The 25952-nt window shown below is 45.0% G+C and overlaps 2 protein-coding genes across 4 annotated transcripts in view; one reads left to right on the top strand and one right to left on the bottom strand.

The window, feature by feature from the left end:
* Nucleotides 1-11936, bottom strand: part of kiaa0825 (KIAA0825 ortholog) — a 755168-nt gene extending 743232 nt beyond the window's left edge. For both annotated transcript variants that reach the window (XM_085988737.1, XM_085988745.1), the window contains exon 1: nt 11852-11936. The gene's annotated coding sequence lies outside the window, so the exon portion shown is untranslated. The remainder of the gene's footprint in view (nt 1-11851) is intronic.
* slf1 (SMC5/6 complex localization factor 1) overlaps nt 11641-25952 on the top strand; it is a 97884-nt gene continuing 83572 nt past the window's right edge. Inside the window, exons 1-3 of one of the 2 annotated variants that reach the window (XM_085988757.1) lie at nt 11641-11833; nt 16436-16549; nt 25206-25284. In XM_085988757.1, coding sequence (XP_085844883.1) covers nt 11654-11833; nt 16436-16549; nt 25206-25284 — 373 coding nt within the window. In that variant the 5' untranslated portion in view covers nt 11641-11653. Of the gene's footprint in view, nt 11834-11952; nt 12370-16435; nt 16550-25205; nt 25285-25952 lie in introns of those variants that run through there. The other variant, XM_085988766.1, reaches the window with a different exon arrangement.

Here is a 25952-nt window from a genome sequence, read left to right as displayed (position 1 = left end):
TGGCGAGGACCTGGAAGTGGGCGATGGAGAGGCGGGCACACTAGAGGAAGCTGGTGACATAATAGAGTTTCATCACTCTCAGAATACAATGGCATATGATGTTCATACAGAATCGCGTTGTATCATCTGTTCAAAAGGATGTGTTGGCTACATCAATATCAGATGTCTAAATCATGCCTTTACTCTCCCACAGGACCATCGAGCACACACCTCCTCACGATCCAGGACGAAGAGCCAGACAACTGCTCAGGAGGAACCTGAAGCCTCTGCGGGAGCAGCGTCACCAGGACTCAGCGCACCCAGCACAGCAACACACACCTCGGTGGGGCCCTCGCGAGTTAGAGTAGTGTTGCCACCTGGCCTATCACAGCACACAAGTGAGCATCAGCAGATAGTGGAGACAGCGACAGCAGTGGAGAGTCCCATTCGCCCATCACCCCTGTGCTCGCTGACCTACATTAGTTCCCAGTTAAGCAGCACCTCGATTTCAAAATTCTCATGCTTGTTTTCAAATCCTTCCATGGCCTCGCCCCTTCCTATCTCTGTAATCTCCTTCAGCAGCCCCCCCCCCCACCACCCCCGAGATGTCTGCGCTCCTCTAATTCTGCCCTCTTGAGCATCCCTGATTATAATCATTCAACCTTTGGTGGCCGTGCCTTCTGTTGCCTAGGCCCTAAGCTCTGGAATTCCCTACCTAAACCTCTCCGCCTCGCTACCTCTCTTTCTTCCTTTAAGACACTCCTTAAAACTTATCTCTTTGACCAAGCTTTTGGTCATCTGCTCTAAATTTTCCTTGTGGATCAGGGTCAAATTTTTTGTCTTAAAATACTCCTGTGCAGCGCCTTGGGATGTTTTACTATGTAAAAGGCGCTATATAAATACAAGTTGTTGTTGTATCATCCCACTACCAGCCTATGTGTTAACAGTTTAATTAGGACTTGTATGCAATTGAATTTTTTTTGTAGCCATTTATGCAGTTAGAATAGTTAGCTATGATTTCCCTTTTACAGTAATAAGAGGAACCGCATTAAATCTATAGCATACTAAAAAAAATTCCAAATAGGATCACTTTCATGAGCAGCCACAATGATCTTTTCTCAGTTACATCTAATCATCAACTCTTGTTTTTTTTAAAATTCATTCTCGGGATGTGGGCATCTCTGGCATTTAATGCCCATCCCTTGTTACGCTGAGAAGGAGGTGGTGGGCTGACTTCTTGAACCGCTGAGCGGCTTGATAAAACGGAGTGGCTTGCTAGGCCACTTCAGAGGGCAGTTAAGAGTCAACCATGTTGGTGTGGGAATGGAGTCACGTGTAGGTCAGACCAGGTAAGGCGGCAGGCTTCCTTCCCTAAAGGACATTAGTTAACCCAGTTGGATTTTCACAACAATCTGACAGCTACATGGTCACTTTTACTGATACCAGTTTTTAGATCCAGATTTTTTAAAACAAATTCATATTCTCAAACTACCATGGCGGGATCTGAACAGATTATTGTTGGTTAAATTATATAAATAATTTACTTTCAACGATAGAGATAGTGGTCCAGAGTTTGTGCTAGGTTGCACTCGTTTTTTCAGCGCAATTCCCCCGAAACTGGCCAAACCAAAAATTTAAAGCGCAAATTACATCCAGCGCAAATCAACTTTCTGCAATCTTTTGTGCTAGTTTAAAAAACAATACGCTGGAAGCCGGCCCCACCCACAAAACTAGCCATGCCTCCCAGATCATTAAACACCATTGTGAGTTTCCGCTAATTATAAGCTCAACTCCTACAAATAATGGGGAGGGTTTAAACTGAAATGGCAGGGGGTTGGGAACTTGTGCAGGGAGACAGAGGAAAGGGAAGCAAGGATAGAAGCAAAAGACAGGAAGGAGAAAAGCAAAAGTGGAGATCAGAGAAATCAAGGGTGTAAATCAAACATGGCAGCAGTAAACAATAATTCTAAAAGGTCTAAGAGTGTTAAAAAAACAAGCCTGAAGGCTTTGTGTCTTAATGCGAGGAGCATTCGTAATAAGGTGGATGAATTAGCTGCGTAAATAGATGTAAACGGATATGATATAATTGGGATTACGGAGACATGGCTCCAGGGTGCCCAAGGCTGGGAATTCAACATCCAGGGATATTCAATATTCAGGAAGGACAGGCAAAAAGGAAAAGGCGGTGGGGTAGCATTGACGAATAAAGAGATTAACACAATAGTAAGGAAGGATATTAGCTCTAATGATGTGGAATCTGTATGGTTAGAGCTGATGTGGAATCTGTATGGTTAGAGCTGAGAAATACCATGGGGCAGAAAACATTAGTGGGAATTGTACACAGACCCCCAAACAGTAATGCTGAGGTTGGGGATGGCATTAAACAGGAAATTAGAGATGCATGCAATAAGGGCACAGCAGTTATCATGGGTGACTTTAATCTACATATAGATTGGTCTAACCAAATTAGTGACAATACTGTGGAAGAGGAATTCCTAGAGTGTATACGGGATGGTTTCCTGGACCAATATGTCGAGGAACCAACTAGAGATCAGGCCAGCTTAGACTGGGTATTATGTAATGAGAAAGGATTAATTAGCGATCTCGCTGTGCGAGGCCCCTTTGGGAGGAACGATCATAATATGATAGAATTCTTCATTAAGATGGAGAGTGAAGTAGTTGATTCAGTGACTTGGGTACTGAAATTAAATAAAGGAAACTACGATGGTATGAGGCGCGAGTTGACTAGGATGGATTGAGGAATGTTACTTAAAGGGTTGACGGTGAATAGGCAATGGCAAACATTTAAAGATCGCATGGATGAACTACAGAATTTGTTCATCCCTGTTTGGCATAAAAATAAAACAAAAAAGGTGACTCAACATTGGCTAACAAGGGAAATTAGAGATAGCATAAGATCCAAGGAGAGGACATATAAACTGGCCAGAAAAAGCAGCAAACCTGAGGATTGGGAGCAGTTCAGGATTCAGCAAAGGGGAACAAAGGGATTAATTAAGAGGGGGAAAATAGAGTATGAGAGTAAGCTTTCAGGGAACATAAAAACTGACTGTAAAAGCTTCTATAGATATGTGAAGAGAAAAAGATTGGTAAAGTCAAGCGTAGGTCCCTTGCAGTCAGAATCAGGGGAATTTATAATGGAGAACAAAGACATGGCAGACCAATTAAATACATACTTTGGTTCTGTCTTCACAAAGGAGGACACAAATAAACTCCCAGAGATGTCGGGGAACATAGGGTCTAATGAGAGGGAGGAACTGAATGAAATCAGTATTTGTAGGGAAATGGTGTTAGGGAAATTGACGGGATTGAAGGCCGATAAATCCCCAGGGCCTGATAATCTACATCCTAGGGTACTTAAGAAAGTGGCCCTAGAAATAGTAGATGCATTGCTGGTCATCTTCCAAAATTCGATAGACTCTGGAACAGTTCTCATGGATTGGAGGGTAGCTAATGTAGCCGCACTATTTAAAAAAGGTGGTAGAGAAAAAACGGGGAATTATAGGCCGGTAAGCCTGACATCGGTAGTGGGGAAAATGCTAAAGTCCATTATAAAAGATGTAATAGCAGAGCACTTGGAAAACAGTGACAGGATCGGACAAAATCAACATGGATTTACTGGAATTTTTTGGAATCTACTGGAATTTTTTGAGGATGTAACTGGTAGAATAGATAAGGGAGAACCAGTGGATGTGGTGTATTTGGACTTTCAGAAGGCTTTCGATAAGGTCCCGCATAAGAGACTAGCGTGCAAAGTTAAAGCACATGGGATTGGGAGTAAGGTACTGACTTGGATAGAAAACTGGTTGGCAGACAGGAAGCAAAGAGTTGGAATAAACGGGTCTTTTTCCGAGTGGAAAGCAGTTACTAGTGGGGTACCGCAGGGATCGGTGCTAGGGCCCCAGTTATTCACAATATATATTAATGATCTAGACGAGGAAACTAGATGTAATATCTCCAAGTTTGCAGACAACACAAAGCTGGGTGGGCGTGTGTGCTGTGAGGAGGATGCAGAGAAACTCCAGTACGATTTGGACAGGTTGGGTGATTGGGCAGATGCATGGCAGATGCAGTATAATGTGGATAAATGCAAGGTTATCCACTTTGGTGGCAAAAACAGGAAGGCAGATTATTAACTGAACGGCAATAGATTGGGAAAAGGGGAAGTGCAACGAGACCTGGGTGTCCTTGTGCACCAGTCGCTGAAGGTAAGCATGCAGGTGCAGCAGGCGGTTAAGAAGGCAAATGGTATGCTGGCCTTCATATCGAAAGGATTCGAGTACAGAAGCAAAGATGTCTTGCTGCAGTTGTACAGGGCCTTGGTGAGACCACACCTTGAGTATTGTGTGCAGTTTTGGTCGCCTTATCTGAGGAAGGATGTTCTTGCCATGGAGGGAGTGCAGTGGAGATTCACCAGACTGATACCTGGGATGGCAGGAATGACGTATGAAGAGAGATTGGATCGATTAGGCTTATATTCGCTAGAGTTTAGAAGAATGAGAGGAGATCTAATTGAAACTTATAAAATTCTAATAACAGGACTAGACAGACTAGATGCAGGAAGGCTGTTCCCGATGGCGGGGGAGTCCAGAACCAGGGGTCACAGTCTAAGGATAAGGGGTAAGCCATTTAGGACTGAGATAAGGAGGAATTTCTTCACCCAGAGAGTGGTGAACCTGTGGAATTCTCTACCACAGAAGACAGTTGAGGCCAATTCATTAAATATTATCAAGAAGGAGTTAAGATATATTTCTTAAGGCTAAGGGGATCAAGGGATATGGGGAGAAAGCAGGGACAAGGTACTGAATTTGGATGATCAGCCATGATCGCATTGAATGGCAGAGCAGGCTCGAGGGGCCGAATGGCCTACTCCTGCTCCTATCTTCTATGTTTCTATGTTGGCAGCAATTAAAGACAACACTTCAATTGTGTTTACAGAGTAATGATTAAAGTGGTACAAAGAAGATAAAAAAGACATTTTTCTCCCTGACCTTGGTGGTCAGATAACAATGTGCATTTGAATCCTTGAGACAGGGTTATCAGTAATATATGCAACCCCCATCTAGCATTTCCAGGCATGAGCAAGGAATTTAGTGAGATAACATTAATCGCATGTTTACAGTTCACAGAATATACAAATTATAGTTTTAATTGGACATTTTAAACTCGAAGTCATTTTCATTACGATTGGCTAGATTGCATAAAGCTATTTTTCAGTTGTAGTAGTTTTAAGTTATTTAAGATAAACAAAGGACTGGGGTAGAAAAGGAACTAGGTGAAAGTGAAAGGCAAAGGAAGTGAAGTACAAAGGATGCAAGCAAAAATTAGGAAAAAAACTGCAACGATCACAAAAGATTGAGCAGGGTGAATGTGGAGAAACTGTTACAACTTGTGGGTGAGTCTAGAACAAGGGGAACACATAAAATAGCCACTACCAGATCAAATAAAGAATTTAGGAGGAATTTTTTTTTCACAAAGTGGTGAGAATGTGGAACTTGTTGCTACACAGAGTGGCTGAAACAGGTAGCATTGATACATTTAAGGGGAGGTTTGATGCATACATGAGGGAGAAGGGAATAGAGAGATATCGGGGCAGGGTGGGACGAGGCTCATGTGGAGTTTAACACTGGCATAGACTAGTTGGATTGCATGGCCTGTTAATGCGTGCAATGTAATTCTCTATATAGAATTGCAAGAATTTGCTGAAAACATGTTTTAACTAAGTATGCTTTAATCTGTACACCAAAAAGCTTTAAAGAGAACTAATAAAACAGTCAATAATTTATTTTAACTAAGGTCAGAGATCTATACACAAAACAAGGGAGAATCAATTGTCATCACTTCGAGGAATTCCTATTGTACCTGACTGTTGCTAACATCAATTAATCTGTCAGATTAAAGAGGTCGAATGTCTTTCTTAGTGCCATCTAAATTTCAGAATTAATGTTGAAAGTATAGGATTGTTAACTTGTTGTATAGACTGCCAAAGTTATCTTTGAAATCTAAGTACTGATTATTGATGTAAGTGATAGCTATGCATCCAGTCTGTCTAGCCCTGTCAGAATTTTATACGTTTCAATGAGATCCCCTCTCATTCTTCGAAACTCGAGTGAATGCAAGCCTAGTCGACCCAATCGCTCCTCATACGACAGTCCTGCCATCCCAGGAATCAGTCTGGTGAACCTTCGCTGCACTCCTCTATGGCAAGTATATCCTTTCTTAGGTAAAGAGACCAAAACTGCACACAGTACTCCAGGTGTGGTCTCACCAAGGCCCTGTACAACTGTAGTAAGACATCCTTGCTCCTATACTCAAATCCTCTTGCAATGAAGGCCAACATACCATTTGCCTTCCTAACTGCTTGCTGCACCTGCATGTTTGCTTTCAGTGACTGGTGTACAAGGACACCCAGGTCCCTTTGTACATCAGCATTTCCCAATCTATCACCATTTAAATAATACTCTGCCTTTCTGTTTTTCCTACCGAAGTGGATAATTTCATATTTATCCACGTTATACTGCATCTGCCATGTATTTGCCCACTCACTCAACTTGTCTAAATCGCCTTTAAGCCTCTTTGCATCCTCCTCACAACTCACAATCCCACCTAGTTTTGTGTCGTCAGCAATAGTGGGGTTACATTTGCCACCCTCCAATCTGCAGGAATTGTTTCCATAATCTATAGAATTTTGGAAGATGACAACCAATGCATCCACTATTTCCATGGCTACCTCTTTTAGTACTCTGGGATGCAGATTATCAGGCCCTGGGGATTGATCAGCTTTCAGTCCCATTAATTACTCCACCACCATTTGTTTTACTAATACTAATTTAGTTTAATTCCTCCTTCTCACTAGACCCTTGGTTCCCTCGCATTTCTGAGAAGTTATTTGTGTCCTCTTCCGTGAAGACAGAACCAAAGTATTTGTTTAATTGCTCCGCCATTTCCTTGTTCCCCATTATAAATTCACCCATTTCTGAGGTAAGGGACCTACATTTGTCTTCACTAATCTTTTTCTTTTTACATACTTGTAGAAACTTTTACAGTCCACTTTTATGTTCCTTGCAAGTTTACTTTCATACTCTATTTTTCCCCTCTTGGTCCTTTTTTGCTGAACTCTAAACTGCTCCCAATCCTCAGGCTTGCTACTTTTTCTGGCAACTTTATATGACTCCTGTTCGGATTTAATACTATCCTTAATTTCTTTTGTTAGCCATGGTTGGGCTACTTTTCCTTTTGTGTTTTTGTGCCAGGAAGGAATGTATAACTGTTGCAATTCATGCATTCGTTCCTTAAATGTTAGCCATTGCCTATCCACCGTTATGCCTTTTAATGAAGCTCCCCAATCTATCATAGCCAACTCACTTCACATACCATCGTAGTTTCCTTTGTTTAGATTTCGGACCCTAGTTTCGGATTGGACTTCTTCACTTTCCATCTTAAATGAAGAATTCTATCATGTTATGGTCACTCTTCCCTAAAGGACACCGCACAACAAGATTATTAATTAACCCCTTCTAATTGCACAATACCCAATCTAGTTGGCTCCTCAACGTACTGGTCTAAAAAACCATCTCGTACACACTCCAGGAATTAATCCTCCACAGTATTATTGCTAATTTGGTTTGGCCAGTCTATATGTAGATTAAAGTCTCCCATGATTACTGTAGTACCCTTGTTACATGCATCTCTAATTTCCTGTTTGATGCCATCCCCTACATTACCACTACTGTTTGGAGGCCTATAGACAACTCCCACCAATGTTTTCTGCCCCTTGTTGCTTCTTAGCTCCACCCAGACTGATTCTACATCTTGATTTTCTGAGCCAGTATCCTTTCTCACTATTGCTCTGATTTCATCTTTTACTAACAACACCACACCACCTCCTTTTCCTTTTGCCTGTCCTTCCTAAATATCGAATATCCTTGGATATTCAGCTCCCAGCCTTGGTCACCCTACAGCCATGTCTCCGTAATTGCAATTATATCGTATCCATTTACATCTATTTGTGCTGTTAATTAGTCTACCTTATTATGAATGCTTCGTGCATTCAGATACAGTGCCTTTAGATTTGTCTTTTTATCATTTTTAGACATCTTAGCTTGTTTTGTACAATGGCCCTATTTGTCTTATTACCATTTTTTCTTACCCGGACCCTATTTGTTAGTGCACTCCTTTGTATGCTCTGTCCCTTCCTGACACAATCTGGTTATCCTTACCCCAATCACTTCCCTGCACTAATAAAAAAAAGAAAATACTGCAGATGCTGGAAATCTGAAATAAAAACAGAAAATGCTGACTTTTCCTGCACTGCTTCCTTGTCTTTTCTCTTTAGCATTCTAAATTTCTCTCCACCGGGACCCTCCCCCCACTTATTTAGTTTAAAGCCCTATCTTCCTCCCTAGTTATTCGATTCGCTAGAACTCTGGTCCCAGCATGGTTCAGGTGTAGTCCGTCCCAACGGAACAGCTCTCTCTTTCCCCAGTAATGGTGCCAGTGCCCCACGAATCAAAACCCACTTCTCCCACACCAATCTTTGAGACATGCAGTCATCTCCCTGATCCTATTGACCCTATGCCAATTTGCTCGTGGCTCAGGTAATAATCCAGAGATTATGACCTTTGTGATTCCGCTTTTTAATTTAGTCCCTAGCTACTCAAACTCTCTCAGCAGAACCTTTCTTTGCCCTACCTATGTTGTTGGTACCTACGTGGACCACGACAACTGGATCCTCCCCCTCCCACTCCAAGTTCTTCGCCAGCCCGGAGGACTCACGCTCTTGGCTGCAGAGAACAGTGTCTATCCCCCTAACTATGCTGCCCCCTACCACATTTCTTTTTACTCCCCCCTCTTGAATGGCTCCCTGTACCACAGTGCTGTGGTCCGTTTGCTCTTCCTGCCTGCAGTCCCTGCTCTCGTCCACACAGAGAGTAAGGGGGAAAAATTCGGTATCACTCCATTTGGGGCGCCATTATTGGCGGTGTGCAAAGTTTAGCGCCTGGCGCTAATTATCGCCTCCGACAGCAAACTTGGCTTTTATCGCACCTGGAGGTGATTGGAGCGCTCCAGGTGCTACACACCTCTCTTAAGGCGCTAAGGCTGAGGAGCGAGGCGCTACCTCACAGCGCTGGCGAAGCTCATGTGATGTCAGTCAGCAATGGAACACAGACACACTGGCACCGGCCAATTCTTAAAGGGGAGTTCTGATGAATGGTCATCGACCTGAAACGTTAACTCTGTTTCTCTCTTCACAGATGCTGCTTGACATGCTGAGTTTCTCCTGCATTTTCTGTTTTTATCTTAAAGGGGAGGGTTGATCTTGCTCTCCATCCACATCCTGCTCATTGCAGCCTTGAATCTCGGCCTGAATCGCAGCCTGGAGAGACCTGTACATCAAATCTGCTGAAAAGAATGGAGAGAACCAGGGGAAGAGCTCAGAGTGCAGATCCCATAGTCTCTCCTAAATCGATACAAGGAAGGGCAAATCAAAACCAACCTGCAAAGTGCTGCTCAGTACCCAAAGCTCCTTCACACAGCGTTGAATCTCTCCAGAAGTATCTCTCTCTCTCTCAGAATGCATGGGGCAAAAATGTCACAGACAAAAAAAGGCAGGAAGTGGTCGCCTTTAAATAGCACTCCCCTAGTCCCTTTCTGACAGCATAACGCTTCCCTCAACCTGTCGTTGCTAGCAGGAGGCGGTAAGGCAGGGGGCGCCACTCAATTTCCGGTCCGGGGCGCTAACGGGGCGTTGCGCACTCGACTGACGTCACGATCTGCCGGCGCAGGAGATCGTGGCGGTAGTGTTTAGCGCCGCCGCAAAATGTCTAGTTAATTTCGCGAGCGGCGCAAACATCGCTGCGCCCGGGCGCTAGTTGCTTTGCGCCCCACTTGGCACCCTCTTAAGGTGCTAACAGGAGGCGCAAACAACTGAATTTTTCCCCCTAAGAACCTCGTACCTACTGGACAAGAGCAAGGGCTGAGGCTCCTCCACCACTACCCCCTGGTTCCCAATACCTGCCTCGCTTGTAGTCACACGCACCTGTCCCTATCCACGGACCAAATTTGAATTAATTAATCTAAGGGGTGTGACTGCCTCCTGGAACACAGCGTCCAGTTAACTCTCCCCCTCCCTGATGCGTCGCAGTGTTTGAAGCTCGGACTCCAGCTCATCAACACGGAGCCGAAGTTCCTCCATCAGCTCCCACATGTTGCAGCAGTAACACATCGCCTGCCCTGCCATCTCTAATGTATTTAATTAATTAAGTTTTGAACGTTTAGTTTTAAATCCCGGCTCTTAATTTAAACCAATGCCGAAGAAAACAGAAAAATACTGACCAACCAATCACTTCCCTGCTTTCCTGTGACGTCACTCCTTGTTTTATTTGTTGTTCTTTAAATCGCCTGCTCCCTCACAGGTCGGTCCGCTCCCAATAGCTCGGTCTGGGGGTTGAGCCTCAGGCTTCATTTCCTCGCTCCTCCTTCGCCTGCTCCCTCACAGGTCAGTCTGCTCCCGCTGTTGCTTCCAATATGAGGGATGTAAAAGAGGCCAGAATTGGATCTCAGAGGGTTGCAGGTCACAGAGATAGGGAGTTGCAAAGCCATAGAGGGATTTGAACACAAGGGTAAGAATTTTAAAAACCAGGCTTTGCCAAAATGGGAGCAGCGAACACAGAGGTGATGGGTGAACAGGTCTTGGTGCGAGTTAGGATATGGACATCAGACGATCTTGAAAACAACCGTAACACTGATAACTGTTTTGTCATTAAAGCGAAGGGAACACCTGTAGTAACATCCCTCCATTCCTGCGTTATGTGTGTATATATATTATTATTACATGCTATCAAGTGAGGCCTGGCATCAAAAAACTATTAATAAATCATTTATCTGCAGCTGGGAAAAAAATCCACATAATTTTGTTTGCAAATAAAGGATGTATTTGCTATCTGTCTATTCGTAGGTCGGAGTTGGTATTTCTAGACAGTCACAGTAACAGCCCAAGGCATCAACTGTGGGACGGCACCAACACCTAGGCCTCTTTTGTTGAACCAATTTAACTGTAACTTAAAAGAACTTTAAATAAAACTTATCAAATTAAATTAAAATTACATCAGCCGGGGAGATGCACCCCAGTCCCCGCGACGTCCACCGGTCTCGGAAGGCCTCAAGCGTGCCAGCGGACACTGCGTGCTCTATCTCCAGGGCCACCCGGGCGCGAACATAGGCAGGAAGATCATAACCTCGGCCCCTATTTCATTTTTACTTATATTTTTCCACTCCTTTCCTCCCCCCCCCCCTTTCCTTTTGTTTCTCTCTCACACCTGGCAGCTATCTTTTGCCCTGCCAGTACACTTTACACCTAATCCCAGCCTATTACCATCTCGTCTAGCTTCTAATCTCTTTTACTTCTTTTGGTTCTTTTATTCTTTTGTCCGATCGCAGCCCTGCCTTTGATCTAGTTCCTTTTCTCTCCAGTTTTGAAGAAGGGTCAAACCCGAAACGTCAACTCAAATTTCTCTCCACGGATGTTGCCTGACCTGCTGAGTTTTTCCAGCATTTTCTGTTGTTATTTCGGATTTCCAACATCTGCAGTATTTTGCTATCGTAAGAGAGGCAGGCAATCGGGCTGAACGACCCCCGGCGCTGCCTGGACCTGTTAATGGCCACTTTGGCCAGGCCCAGGATCAGTCCTACCAGGAGGTCCTCCAACCCGCCCGCTCCCCTCCGGGTGCCCGAAGATCAGGAGCGTGGGACTGAAGTGCAGCCAAACCAACACCTAGGGCGGGAGCGGACCATTAACCATACGCGAATGAACCAGCACAGAGAGGAAGAAAACAAGGTGGCAGAGATGACTTACATGCGACGGTCCAGCCTTAGCTTCTTCACTGTCTCAGGCTCAAACGCCTGTTTACAAACGCGTCGCCCGGAGACGCTCTGCCAGCGTCACTACCAGCCCCGGGCCAGCACGTATCGTGCGTGAGCAGGCTCTACTACTCTGGGGGAAGGGAGAGGGGGAATGATTGATCGGTTTTAAAAATAAGCTTCATGGAAAATACAAGCACCTCAAATTACTTGAGTACTTTAAATTTAGCTGTAGTTGAATGTTAAAAAAGCTATTTCACCTTCTGTTGCATTTGTGGCATGTGTATTTTTTTTGTTACCATCGTGTGTAAAGTAGTAGAGGCGATAGGCGGTTTGGCGCGAGGGGGCTGGTTTAAATCTGCGCGCGAGAGCGGGTTGAGGTGTGGAGATTAACGGCGATTAGAGTGATCAGTAGTAATCCGGTGGGGCCCCTTTGCTGTCGGGAGTTCAAGTCACTGACGGTGTGAGGACCAGGACGGCTTGTCTCTGCCGCTATATCTGCTTATTGTAAAGGTAATAATGTTGGCCAGCGGTTTTTAGATTTCCATCTGCAATTGTGCAGTTTGCTTTTATTTTTTGCAGCCTGTTAAAGTTTCCCCCCAATTTGGTTCAGCTGTGGCTCAGTGGGGAGCACACTCTCCTTTGAGTCGTGGGTTCAAGTCCCACGTCAGGGACTTGAGCACATAAAGCTAGGCTGACACTCCACTCCAGTACAGTGCTGAGGGAGTGCTGCACTGTCAAGAGGTGCCTCTTTTGGATGAGACATTAAACCGAGGCCCCGTCTGCCCTCTCGGGTGGATGTAAAAGATCCCATGGCACTATTTCAAAGATGAGCAGGGGAGTTATCCCCAGTGTCCTAGCCAATATTTATCCCTCAACCAACATGATAAAAACAGATTATCTGGTTATCATATTGCTGTTTGTGAGAGCTTGCTGTGTGCAAATTTGCTGCTGCGTTTCCCACATTACAGCAGTGACTACACTCCAAAAGTACTTCATTGGCTGTAAAGTGCTTTGAGGTGTCCGGTGGTCATGAAAGGTGCTATATAAATGCAAGTCTTTTTTCTGATCATGGAGGGACATGCCTCCTCTGTTTTCCAGGTGATTGGGACTGCCCTTGTCTGTTGTTGTAGTCTCCTCCTCTCCCAATTTGGAGAGCCAACAAGAAAGCAATTAGGGAAAGCAAAAGCACAATTGCTCCCTTCTGGTCTTTTCCTTCTCTGTTGCTGCTGCAGCAACAACAACACACCTGTTCCTCTCACACCAACTACACCTTTTATGTTGAAATTTGGTGATTAATGGTTGGTGCCATCACCAGTAAGAAAGTAAGCAAGTGCCCCCTTTTAATGGGGCACAACCAATAAATGGCAAATTAAACCAAATTTAAATGAAACTTAACAAATCAAATCAAAATTTTGTTTCTGGGGTTGGTGAAGCACTCCAGGGATTGCCCCTGTGCAAATCCCTCCAGGCCAAGTCCCCAATAGATAAAGGGAGGACTTTGTGACGAGAGCCCACCATTGGGAACTCCTACCACCTCCGGATGGCAAGATGTGCCAAGGCATGACTGCCCTTATCTGGTTCCACTCTTACCTATCGAATTGTAGCCAGAGAAACTTCTCCAATGGCTTCTCTTCTTGCCCCTGCATAGTTACCTGGAGTCTCCCAGGAACTATCCTTGGGCGCCTTCTATTTCTGAAGACATGGCGCAGGATCTACATTTATGTTGACGACGCCCAGCTCTACCCTCACACCACCACCCCCACCCCCCAACCACCTCACTCGACACCTCCACTGTCTCTCTGTTGTCAACCTACTAGTCTGACATTCAGTCCTACATGAGCTGCAGTTTCTGCCAGTTAAGCATTGGGAAGACCAAAGTAATTGTCTTCTTTCCCTGGCCACTGTCTCTGGCTGAATTAGATGGTTCGCAACCTCGGCTTCCTATTTGACCCATAGCTGAGCTTCTAACCCCATATCCTCTCCATCACAAAGACTGCCTACTTCCACTTCTAATATTGTCTGCCTCAGCCCATCTGCTGCTGAAGCCCTCACCGATGCCATTGTTACCTCCAGACTCCACTATTCTAATGATCTCCTGGTCAGCCTCCTATTTTCTACCCTCTATAAACTTTGCTGTTCCTATCCTAACTCGCACTAAGACCCATTCACCCATGACCCCTGTGCTCGATGAACTACATTGGCTCCCAGTCCACCAATGCCTTGAATTTAAAATTCTCATCCTTGGGCTCAAATCCCTCAATGGCCTTGCCCCTCCCTGTCTCTGACCTTTGGTTCTACAACCTTCCAAGATCTCTGCGCTCCAATTCAGGCCTCTTGTGTGTCCCTGATTTCCAACCATTGGTGGTGCCTTCAGCTGATTAGGCCCTAAGCTCTGGCATTCCTGTCCTAAACCTGTCAGCTTCTTTACCTCTCTTCCTTTAAATTGCTCCTTAAAACTTTTTGACCAACTTTTAGTGACCTGTCCTAATATCTTGTTCTTTGGTTTGGTGTCAATTTTTGCCTGATTATGTTCTGTGAAGTGCTTTGGGATGTTTTGCTATGTTAAAGGTGCTATATAAATACAAGTTGTTGATGTTCCTGGCCAAGCTCCTTTTAAAATAAAAAGGGAAAAAATGAAAATTTTTGGAAATTAAAAACTGAAAATGCTGGTAATAGACAGGTCATTCAGTACCTAAGAGAAGAGAGGTAATTACATTTTTGGAGCATCCGAAGACTGAAAAATGAAGCATTTTCTGACTTGAAAAATTAAGCATTTTCTATTTTTTCTTAAAATTATGTTTAAATGGTTTCTGGAAAACTGCTTGTTTTCAGGGAGTGATCTTCATTGTATTTATTAATGTGCATTTGCTTTCACCCCTTTAGTGGATATGGTTTGTAATTATCATTCCTAGTTGTTACAAGAACAACATCATATGTAACAACTGAGAATAATGATTAAAAATCATGTTCCCATAGGATCAGATTAAGGCCACAACACCAGTTTGTGTAGGGCCAATAATGTGGCATGTATAGAGATGCTTCACAATAAATAAACTTCTTCAAAGTTTTTTAATTAAATTTAAACTGACCATTTTGTTTTACTCGTAAGTTTTTGTCAAAAATCTGTTCAGAGTATGATTCTAATATTGATTTGTTCAACTAATACCTTGCCTTACTGTTCCAAAATATGATGTGGTGCTTCACAATAATGAATTGCAGGTATCTTTCCCCTGCCCCTGGCTGCCTTGTTTCCGAGGGGGCGGTGGGAATTGTAACTGGACCACATATAGCTGATAGCCAGTTGATAATAATACCATAAAATAGGCCTGAAGGCAGATTAATTGTAATCAAGCAAAATGCTTGTGACATTGCTTTTTTTTTCATGCAAGATGATAAGGCTTGGGAGTCTTCAGAAATGCACTGAAGAGTCACCAGGTGATCCGAACTAGCAACTATATCAAGACAGTTGAAAAAATTGAATGGGAAATTTGGCATAGCAATTTACAATGGTAAATGTTGACAGAGAAATGTACTGTATCAAAAAATCCTGATAATGGGCTGTCAGGTTTGTGGACATGGAGTGCATGCCCAACGCTAGATTTTTAATCCAACCTCTCTATCTTCTAAATGTCAACCATGGCCCAGTGGCAGCACTTTGCCTGAGTCAGAAGGTCATAAATTCAAGCCCTACTCCCAAGATTTGAGCACATATCTAGGTTGACATTTCAGTGCATTAGTGAGGGAGTACTGCACTGTCTGAGGTGATGTTAAACCATCTTCCCTTTCAGACAGATGTATAGCATCCCATAGTACTAGTCAAAGAAGGATAGGAGAATTTTCTCATTGCCCTGGCTAACAATTATTCTTCAGTCGCCACCACCAAAAATAGATTAACTGATTAATCATATTGCTGTATGTGGGATCTTGCTGTGATAATTGGTTGCTGCATTTGCTTACAAAATTAGTCTGTACACTTCAAAAATAAGTCATTGGCTGTAAAGCACTTTGGGGCATCCTGAGAATGTGAAAGACATTACTGCAAGTTCATTCTTTATTAAAAATCTTCTGTCTATACACTTCATGTCGACAAAACCTTGTTCCTGTTGCCATGCTTTAATTACGCTGTTATATCAACTCTTTTTTTCCATTCGCAACGTGAACACAAGAATTTACAATGGAAACTACATATGTAAACTTATATCACTATAAATGCAACCTCTCACCAGTAGTGGCACTGTATTGCCTCAGCCCATACAGCAAACAAACTCGTGCTTCAACCAACTTTAAAGTATTAAACAAAAGTAAGGATAGAATGTATAGTTTTAAAATGGGTAATAAGCATATTTTTTATATTAAAAATCTATCTGAAGCTTATTAAAAATCTTGCACCTGCACACCCTGGTACAATTGCCCTCTACCCACTTCTGGTTTTGACTCCATGTGTGCAATACCACAGGAGGTGGACTAGTTGAATGTGTGTGTTTTTTAATATATCCTTCCCCTACAAAAGAAATTGACGCTCACAAGAAGAATGAATGTGATCTTGTGTGTAGCTAATTATACTTTTCTTACACAGATGGCTGGACTATTACAGAAACCTGTAATACAGTTGACGGGATTCAAACATTCTGAAAAAAGGGCCCTTGTTAAATTACTTACTCAGCGAGACTGCATTTATTTTTGTGAGCAGGTAAGACTAAATGATATTAGAAACTTTAACTTTTTAGCTGGTTTAATAAAACAACATTTAAATAAAGGATTTTTATTATTTTTTGAGATGTCCATTGGTACTTTTGTTCACTTTAACTTGTCCTCTTAGTTTCAATTGACTAACTAGCATAGCTCTACATATGCCATTCGTGTTTAACCATCACCATAAGAAAAAGTACATTACGTTTATGTAACACCGTTTGCTCTCTGAGTGTTTCAAAACTCTGCATCTAATGAATTGCTTTTCTGAATGGGGTAAGGTACTGTCTTGGATAGAGAACTGGTTGGCAGACAGGAAGCAAAGAGTTGGAATAAACGGGTCTTTTTCCGAGTGGCAGGCAGCGACTAGTGGGGTACCGCAGGGATCGGTCCTAGGACCCCAGCTATTCACAATATATATAAATGATCTAGACGAGGGAACTAGATGTAATATCTCCAAGTTTGCAGACGACACAAAGCTGGGTGGGCGTGTGTGCTGTGAGCAGGATGCAGAGAAACTCCAGTATGATTTCGACAGGTTGGGTGATTGGGCAGATGCATGGCAAATGCAATATAATGTGGATAAATGCGAGGTTATCGACTTCGGTGGCAAAAACAAGAAGACAGATTATTATCTGAACTGCAATAGATTGTGAAAAGGGGAAGTGCAACGAGACCTGGGTGTCCTTGTGCACCAGTCGCTGAAGGTAAGCATGCAGGTGCAGCAGGCAGTTAAGAAGGCAAATGGTATGTTGGCCTTCATAGCAAGAGGGTTCGAGTACAGGAGCAAGGATGTCTTGCTGCAGTTGTACAGGGCCTTGGTGAGACCACAGCTTGAGTATTGTGTGCAGTTTTGGTCACCTTATCTGAGGAAGGATGTTCTTGCCATGGAGAGAATGCAGCGAAGATTCACCAGATGATACCTGGGATGGCAGGAATGACGTATGAGGAGAGATTGGGTCGATTAGGCTTATATTCACTCGCGTTTAGAAGAATGAGAGGAGATCTAATTGAAACTTATAAAATTCTAACAGGACTAGACAGACTAGATGCAGGAAGGCTGTTCCCGATGGCGAGGGAGTCCAGAACCAGGGGTCACAGTCTAAGGATATGGGGTAAGCCATTTAGGACTGAGATGAGGAGGAATTTCTTCACAGAGAGTGGTGAATCTGTGGAATCCTCTACCACAAGGCAGTTGAGGTCAATTCATTAAATATATTCAAGAAGAAGTTAGATATATTTCTTAAGGCTAAAGGGGTATGGGGAGAAAGCAGGGACAGGGTACTGAATTTGGATGATCAGCCATGATCTCATTAAATGGTGGCACAGGCTCGAGGGGCCGAATGGCCTACTCCTGCTCCTATCTTCTTTGTTTCTAAACGTGGCAGACAATTTGCGAACAACAAAGTTCCACAACAAATGAATAAGATAAATAACTAATTTATCTGTTTTCAATGTTGATTGAGGGAAGTTGGCCAGGACAACAGGAAAGCACCCTGATCGTCTTTTAATAGTGCCACAAGACCTTTTACATTAGCTAACCCAGAAGACCATCCTCAATTCAGTGTTTGATCTGCAAGAAGACACCTCTAACAATACAGCATTTCCTCAGTGTTCCATTGAAGTGTTGGTTTAGATTATGTGCTGAAGTTCTGTAATGGGGAGTTAACCCACAATTTCTAACTCATAGGTGACCGTGTCACTAATTGAGCCAAGCTGATACTTGGAGAAATTAGGTGAGGTGACTAAAGGCACAGCTGAAGAGGTATGTTTTTAGGAAGTAATTTTGGAAGAGTTGTAGATAGTGGAGGGCAAATGATTGAAGGCTCTGAGAAGTGACGTTTATGAATGGATGTTTCATTGCGGGGGGAGATGGGTAAGTTAGAGGTTAGCCAGTATTGGTGATGGACTGGGTGTCTGGTTTGAAGCTCCACGCAAGGCTCAGCAGGGTTCCCAAGATATATAGGGCCAAAAATTGCGGTCGGAGACGTACCTCTGGAGTACGCCTCCGACCTGCGAAAGAATTACGAACCTATCTGCTGGCAGCAAGGCTGCAAAAACTTGCAATCTCCGGGCTTCGAGAGGGAGGGCATCATAATGGCCCAGGGACGCAGGCAATGTGGAAGCATACCTGGAATCACGTGGGCCTAGTCCTCCAATCACAAAGCAGAATTCCATTTTAATAATTTCCGAAGGAAGTCCCCTAATGAGACGTAATGGAATCCTGAAATCAAATCTAATTACAATTTACAGAATTGGAATTTTATTCGTAATTACCTTTATTCCACCAACCTCACTAAAAATTTAATTTTTTGATAATTTTAGACATCATTATAATTATAATCGGCCAATATTTGCAGAAACTCATTTCATACAGTGTATATGTGTATAATTTACGATCTGAGAATGTTTAATTCATACCTTAGATATCCCCTTACGCTGATGCAAATAGGCCCTGAGCCTGTTTGTTTCAACCGTAACACTTATGTTCGCAATTGCTGGCCAGTCGGTGGGCAAATAGCCCAACTCTGCACCAGTGATTGCTTTTCTGTGGCCCGCGCGGATGGCCTGTCAACTCTGAGAGTACGCCGCCATACCAACAGTAAAATGCAGGCCATTGTCTTTGGTTGGGTTAAAGCAGGAAACCAGGAAGAGTGATGACATCAGAGCTTATGCAGAGTTTCTTGAAGGATTTGAACAGAATGACTTTCGTCTTCCTAGTGTGGAGCTACAGAAAGTTCTAATTCATCCAACGTTTGACGTTGGAGGGTAGTTAAATTGCAAGTGACATTTGTGGAATCAAATACAGTGGTGGAGAGGTAAAGCTGGATCTAATCAGCACACATGTGATGAAAGCTTATGGATGATGTTGCCAATGGTAGCATGTAAATGAGAAATAGGAGGGGACCAACGATAGAATCTTGGGGCACACCAGAGGTGACCATGTGATCATTGGCGGAGGAGCCATGTAAGTATTTATGCAAGATGTTTTGGAGGGCTTTTGTGGTAATTGGGTACAGCTCTTGTATTGTGATCTGGTTCTGATTAGTTTATAAAGAAAGTGAAATAACTATAGCAAGATAACTTTTTAGGTTGTTTCATGTGTTATTTGCACAACTCTAGATCTCCCTCCTAACAATTAACTTGCAAGCTGCTGAGTTTGTAGAATATTTTGTATTCAGCTTCCCATTAAGTTTTTTTTATACTACAATATAACCATTCTGGCATTTAAAAATTCCATATTGTATGTAATTTCTTAACATGGACCTGTCTTGCATCTTCAGAAGGACATATTCTGATAGCTAATGCAAATAAAACCCTCACCCATATTCACTTTAATATAATTTTATATTGAGAATGCTGCTGTTATTTACTGCGGTCTGTTCAGTCCATTGAAAATTAAAACTAAACAAAGAATGTGTGATGCGCTATCAATCACTCAAAAGACTGAGGTTAAGCGAGTAACTAACAGGCTTTTATTAACAAGAGAATGAAGGTGTGCCTCGAGTGGTCGACCAGTCCAGAATACAGAGGGACTGTGGAGCAGTCACCTTTATACCTGGACTCGTAGGAGGAGTCAGCCGAGGCATGTACAGACATGTACACAGTGGAATACAAACAGTGGTTTACCACATTCACCCCTTGTTTAAAAATGAGTCCGGCGGGGTGAAGTGTATTAAAAGTTTGTGTATTGGAGTCTCTCCGGAGGTTTTGTCTGCCGCTGTGATCGACGTGGCGACGGCAGGGGTAGTGAAGCTTCCGGCGTCGAGTCCCGCGTAGGCTGGGGCACTGGTGTGTAGTCCTCGTGGGTGTCGAGCGGGTCGCGGGGCCCAGGCGTGCCGTCTGCTGGGGTTGGATATTGGATCGTGGGGGGGGGGGTGGTAGTGGGTTACTGGGGCCCCCGAGGGTGCGAGGTCTCGTATGGAGACTGTGTCCTCCCGCCCGTCCGGGTACGCAATGTAAGCGTACTGGGGGTTGGCGTGGAGGAGGTCGACCCTCTCGACCAGGGGGTCCGTTTTATGGGTCCTCACGTGTCTTCTCAGTAGGACCGGCCCTGGAGACGTCAGCCATGGCGGTAACGATGTCCCCGATGTGGACTTCCTTGGGAAGACAAACATTTTCTCATGAGGGGTGGCGTTAGTGGCAGTGCAGAGCAGTGACCAAATAGAGTGGAGCGCATCGGGCAGCACATCCTGCCAGCGGGAGGTCGGAAGGCCCCTAGACTTTAAGGCTAGCAGGGCGGCCTTCCAAACTGTCGCATTCTCTCTTTCCACCTGTCCGTTCCCCCGGGGGTTGTAACTGGTGGTCCTGCTTGTGGCAATACCCCTAGCGAGCAGGTACTGGCGGAGTTCGTCGCTCATAAACGATGAGCCCCGGTCGCTATGGATATAGCTGGGGAAACCAAACAGGGTGAAGAGGTCGTTTAGACATTTAATGACCGTGGCACTGGTCATGTCCGGGCAGGGGATGGCGAACGGGAAACGGGAGTACTCATCAATAATGTTGAGGAAGTACACATTACGGTCGGAGGAGGGGAGAGGCCCTTTAAAATCAACGCTCAGGCGCTCGAAGGGGCGAGTGGCTTTTATCAGGTGAGCCCTGTCTGGTCTATAAAAGTGCGGTTTGCACTCAGCGCAGACTTGGCAGTTCCTGGTCATGGTCCTGACCTCCTCAATGGAGTAAGGCAGGTTGCAGGCCTTGATGAAGTGGAAGAACCTGGTGACCCCCGGGTGGCAGAGGTCATTGTGGAGGGCCCGCAGTCTATCGATCTGCGCGCTGGCGCAGGTGCCACGCGATAGAGCATTCGGGGGTTCATTGAGCTTCCCGGGCCGGTACAAGATCTCGTAATTGTAGGTGGAAAGTTCGATTCTCCACCTCAAGATCTTGTCGATTTTGATTTTGTCCCTCTGCTTGTTGTTAAACATAAAAGCAACTGAACGCTGGTCAGTGAGCAGGGTAAATCGTTTTCCGGCCAGGTAGTGCCTCCAATGACGCACAGCCTCCACAATAGCCTGGGCCTCCTTCTCGACAGCAGAGTGTCTGGTCTCCGGGCCCTGGAGGGTTTGTGAAAAGAAGGCCACGGGTCTCCCCGCCTGATTAAGGGTAGCGGCCAGGGCAAAGTCGGACGCGTCGCTTTCCACCTGGAAGGGGATGGATTCGTCCACTGCGTGCATGGTGGCTTTGACAATGTCTTCCTTGATACGGTGGAAGGCTAAGCGGGCCTCTGCCGTCAAGGGGAAAGAGGTGGACTTGATCAGCGGACGGGCCTTGTCCGCATAGTAGGGGACCCACTGGGCGTAATAGGAGAAAAACCCTAGGCACCTCTTCAGGGCCTTGAGGCAGTGGGAGTTCCATAAGGGGACGCATCCGGTCGGGGTAGGGACCGATGACTCCGTGTTCCACAACACAGCCAAGGATGGCGAGGCGGGTTGTGCGGAATATGCACTTCTCCTTGTTATACGTCAGGTTCAGGAGTTGGGCGGTGCGGAGGAATTTTTCGAGGTTTGCGTCATGGTCCTGCAAGTCATGGCCGCAGATGGTCACATTGTCCAGATATGGGAAAGTGGCCTGCAACGCATTTTGATCGACCATCCGGTCCATCTCCCTTTGGAAGATGGAGACCCCGTTGGTGACACCAAAGGGAACCCTAAGGAAGTGATAGAGGCGGCCGTTTGCCTCAAAGGCAGTATACTGGCGGTCCTCAGGGCGGATAGGGAGCTGGTGGTACGCTGATTTCAGGTCAATGGTCGAGAAGACGCGGTACTGCGCGATCTGGTTGACCATATCAGCTATGCGGGGGAGTGGGTAAGCGTCCAGCAGGGCGTAGCGATTTATTGTCTGGCTGTAGTCGATGACCAGGCGCTGCTTCTCGCCGGTCTTAACGACCACAACCTGGGCTCGCCAGGGGCTGGTGCTGCCCTCAATAATCCCCTCCTTCAGGAGCCGCTCCACTTCGGTTTTAATGAAAACCCTGTCCCCGGCACTGTATCGCCTGCTCTTTGTGGCGATGGGCTTACAGTCGGGGGTGAGGTTAGCAAACAGTGGGGGCGGGGTGACTCTGAGTGTGGAGAGGTTGCACCTGGTGCGCGGCGGGCAATTTGGAAGCTGCTGGCTGCGGACTGTGAGTGGGGGGAGGGGTCCACCGTACGCCATCGTAACACTTTTAAGGTGGCACTGAAAATCTAACCCCAGTAGAACGGCAGCGCAGAGGTGGGGCAGGACCAGAAGTTTAAAATTATCTACACAGTCCCGTCTACTAAGAGTGTCACCACGCAGTAGCCGCCAATGTCCGCCGACTGGGACTCGGAGGCCATAGAAATCCGCTGGTGCGCAGGCAGGACTGGGAGAGAGCAACGCCGCACCGTGTCGGGGTGGATGAAGCTCTCCGTGCTCCCAGAGTCAAAAAGGCAGATTGTTTCGTGACCATTTACCTTAATGTCCATTGTGGACCGGGCCAGTTGGTGCGGTCTCGCTTGGTCCAGCGTAACGGAGGCCAGCGTAGGGGTCGGTGTGTCGTTGCGGGTATCAGATGAGGCGGTGTTGGGGGCCAAGATGGCGGCGTCCATGATCCCCATGTGGCTGGAGGCGTCCAAAATGGCTGCTGTTCCGGTGGTTCGCACATGGCTGGGGAGGCCCAAGATGGCGGCCCACACGCGGCGCTGCTAGGGTTTGGGGTGGCTTTGGCCCTGCAGACGCTGGCGTAGTGTCCCTTCTTCCCGCAGCCCGAGCAGATCGCATTTTTCGCCGGGCAGCGCGCTCTGGGGTGTTTGGCCTGGCCACAGAAGTAGCATTTCTGGCCTTGGGACACTGCTGCGGTAGTTGGGCCGTTGCTGGGATGTGGCTGGGGTGGCACGGCGCTATGAGACGGTCCTACCGTGTCCCAGGCTGTCGTTCCCCGCGGCGTCCACGGTGCAGAGGAGTAGGCATCCATGCCCCGGTAGGTTGCGTCCAATGATAGTGCGAGTTCAGAGGCCTTGTTGAGGTCGAGGTCACTCTGCTCCAACAGTCGCTGTCGGGTGTAATTGGACCTGTGGCCCGCCACAAAAGCGTCCCGGATAAGTTCCTCTGTGTACACGGCGGCCTTTACATCCTTACAACCACAGGCCCAGCCAAGCACAGACAGTGCCTGAAGGTATTCCTCGGTCGATTCCCCAGGTTGTTGTTTACGACTCCCCAGGAGGTGCCTGGCGTACACCACGTTCACTGGGCGCGTGTACTGGTCCTTGAGGAGCTTGAGAGCAGCCGTGTACGAGGTCGCGTCCTGGATGACCGAGAATGCTCGGCGGTTCACTTTGGAGATCAGGACATCCAGTTTGTCCTCATCCGATTTGACCGTTGCAGCGGAGGCGATCAGGAATTTTTCAAAGCACTTAAGCCAGTGAGCAAACTTGGTGGATGCGTCCGCCTCCCGATGGTCTAAGTCCAGGCATGCTGGTGTGAGGATCTTCTCCATTATAAAAAATCTTGTTAATAAAATTGATGCGCTATCAATCACTCAAAAGACTGAGGTTAAGCGAGTAACTAACAGGCTTTTATTAACAAGAGAATGAAGGTGTGTCTCGAGTGGTCGACCAGTCCAGAATACAGAGGGACTGTGGAGCAGTCACCTTTATGCCTGGACTCGTGGGAGGAGTCAGCCGAGGCATGTACAGACATGTACACAGTGGAATACAAACAGTGGTTTACCACAATGTGTTTGCCAACTTTTTTTTTTGCACAAAGTGAGATCCAATTTCCATCTCAAATATTAGACAGTATTATCTATATAGAATTCTCATTTTGAACTGTATGAGATGACACTGATGTTGCAGCAGCTGCTCTCTGATTATAGCTTCATAACCTAATGTATCACTTTCAGTACAGTTTAGTAATGAATTTAAGATAAGTCTTTTAACTGCTTCGTAAACAGGAAACCAAAATGGAAACTTCGTTACTTAAAATAGTTGACAATTGAGCTAATTATGTAATTCGCAAGTGACTTAAATTTGAGTGTAGTGTAGGGGTCAGATTTCTCGCTAAAAATTCTATATGTTAAACAGTGGTCTGTATTATCTCACAAATAAGTACATGTTAGGAAGTGATATTTTTAGTGGAGAAAAATTTAGGTGCCAAAATCTTTCACTGCATGCTCAAGCATCAGTGCTGCGCAGTGGAGGGAAATGGTCTGCTTCGTGGTCTTGGCTATAATACTTCTGTGAGGTGCTCAGCAGAACATGACAAATGACATTTAGCACTGATCTAAATGTAAATTATTGTATATAGGTCAAAAATTGTCATAAATACACAATGAATGAATGGAATTAAATTAGCACAGATATTTAGGATGAATAAAAAGGAAAAATAATTGCAGATGCTGGAAATACACAGTTATGCCGTCACTTTCATTCCCGTTTTAGCACCCAACTGCTAAACATCGGCGCGTTAAGGTCCTGGATGCACAAGCTAGATTGGGCTAGAAGGCCTTTTTTTAATCTATGGCTTTTCTTGTGATATAATAAGGATATGTGATCTTTAAAAAAAAAAAGGAACTCATTTCAACTTTGTACCTAATGTTATCCTTAGAACACTTTTTAATAGGAAAAAATAATGTTCCGAATGATGGGGTCTGTAGAATGTCTATTTAACTAAAAGTATTGCTTCGTTTCCTCTCAAACTAGGAATATAAACAACAGTGCACTCATATGATAGCAAATAAACCAAGCCGAAGTGAGAAATTCTTAGCAGCTTGTGCTGCAGGTGAGTAGACACATTCCATATTTACCTTGCTTGTTTATGTTGGGTGAAAACATAATTTCTTATTGCAAAAAGAGTATAGCACTGTAAATAAACATGCACATTTATTTTATCCCCTGGGATAGCAAATTAGTTATTACAGCATGAACTCATGCTGCAACAGCTGATTTGCTGCCCCAAGGGATCTGGTAAGAAAATTACTGCTGCTGTGCCTTATGCTGCTCTTGTCATTGCTTTACGTGGATGCCGCTTGTACCTGACATTGCTGCTTCACTCCGAGTCAACTCCGTGTACTGTAACTAAAAATTCCTGGTCTTGAAATAGATCAGGAATTCTTGCCCTCAGCACAGAGTCCATTTTTGGAGCAAAACAGCAGTGCCAGGTACTGTATATGTTGCAACCAGTACTTGTACTGATAAGATCATCAGAGAGGGATAGTTCTCTGACCTGAGGTGGTTACATAGGATATACGGCACAGAAACAGGCCATTCAGCCCAACCAGTCCATGCCGGCGTTTATGCTCCACACGAGCCTCCTCCCGTCTTTCCTCATCTAAATCTATCAGCATAACCCTCTATTCCCTTTTCCCTCATATGCTTGTCTAGTCTCCCCTTAAATGCATCTATACTATTTGCTTCAACCACTCCCTGTGGTAGCGAGTTCCTCATTCT

Source organism: Somniosus microcephalus, chromosome 1 (genome assembly GCF_052327205.1).
Source record: "Somniosus microcephalus isolate GS21.2 chromosome 1, FLI_Smic_1.0, whole genome shotgun sequence".
NCBI lineage: Eukaryota > Metazoa > Chordata > Chondrichthyes > Squaliformes > Somniosidae > Somniosus > Somniosus microcephalus.
This window is presented reverse-complemented; position numbering and strand designations above follow the sequence as displayed.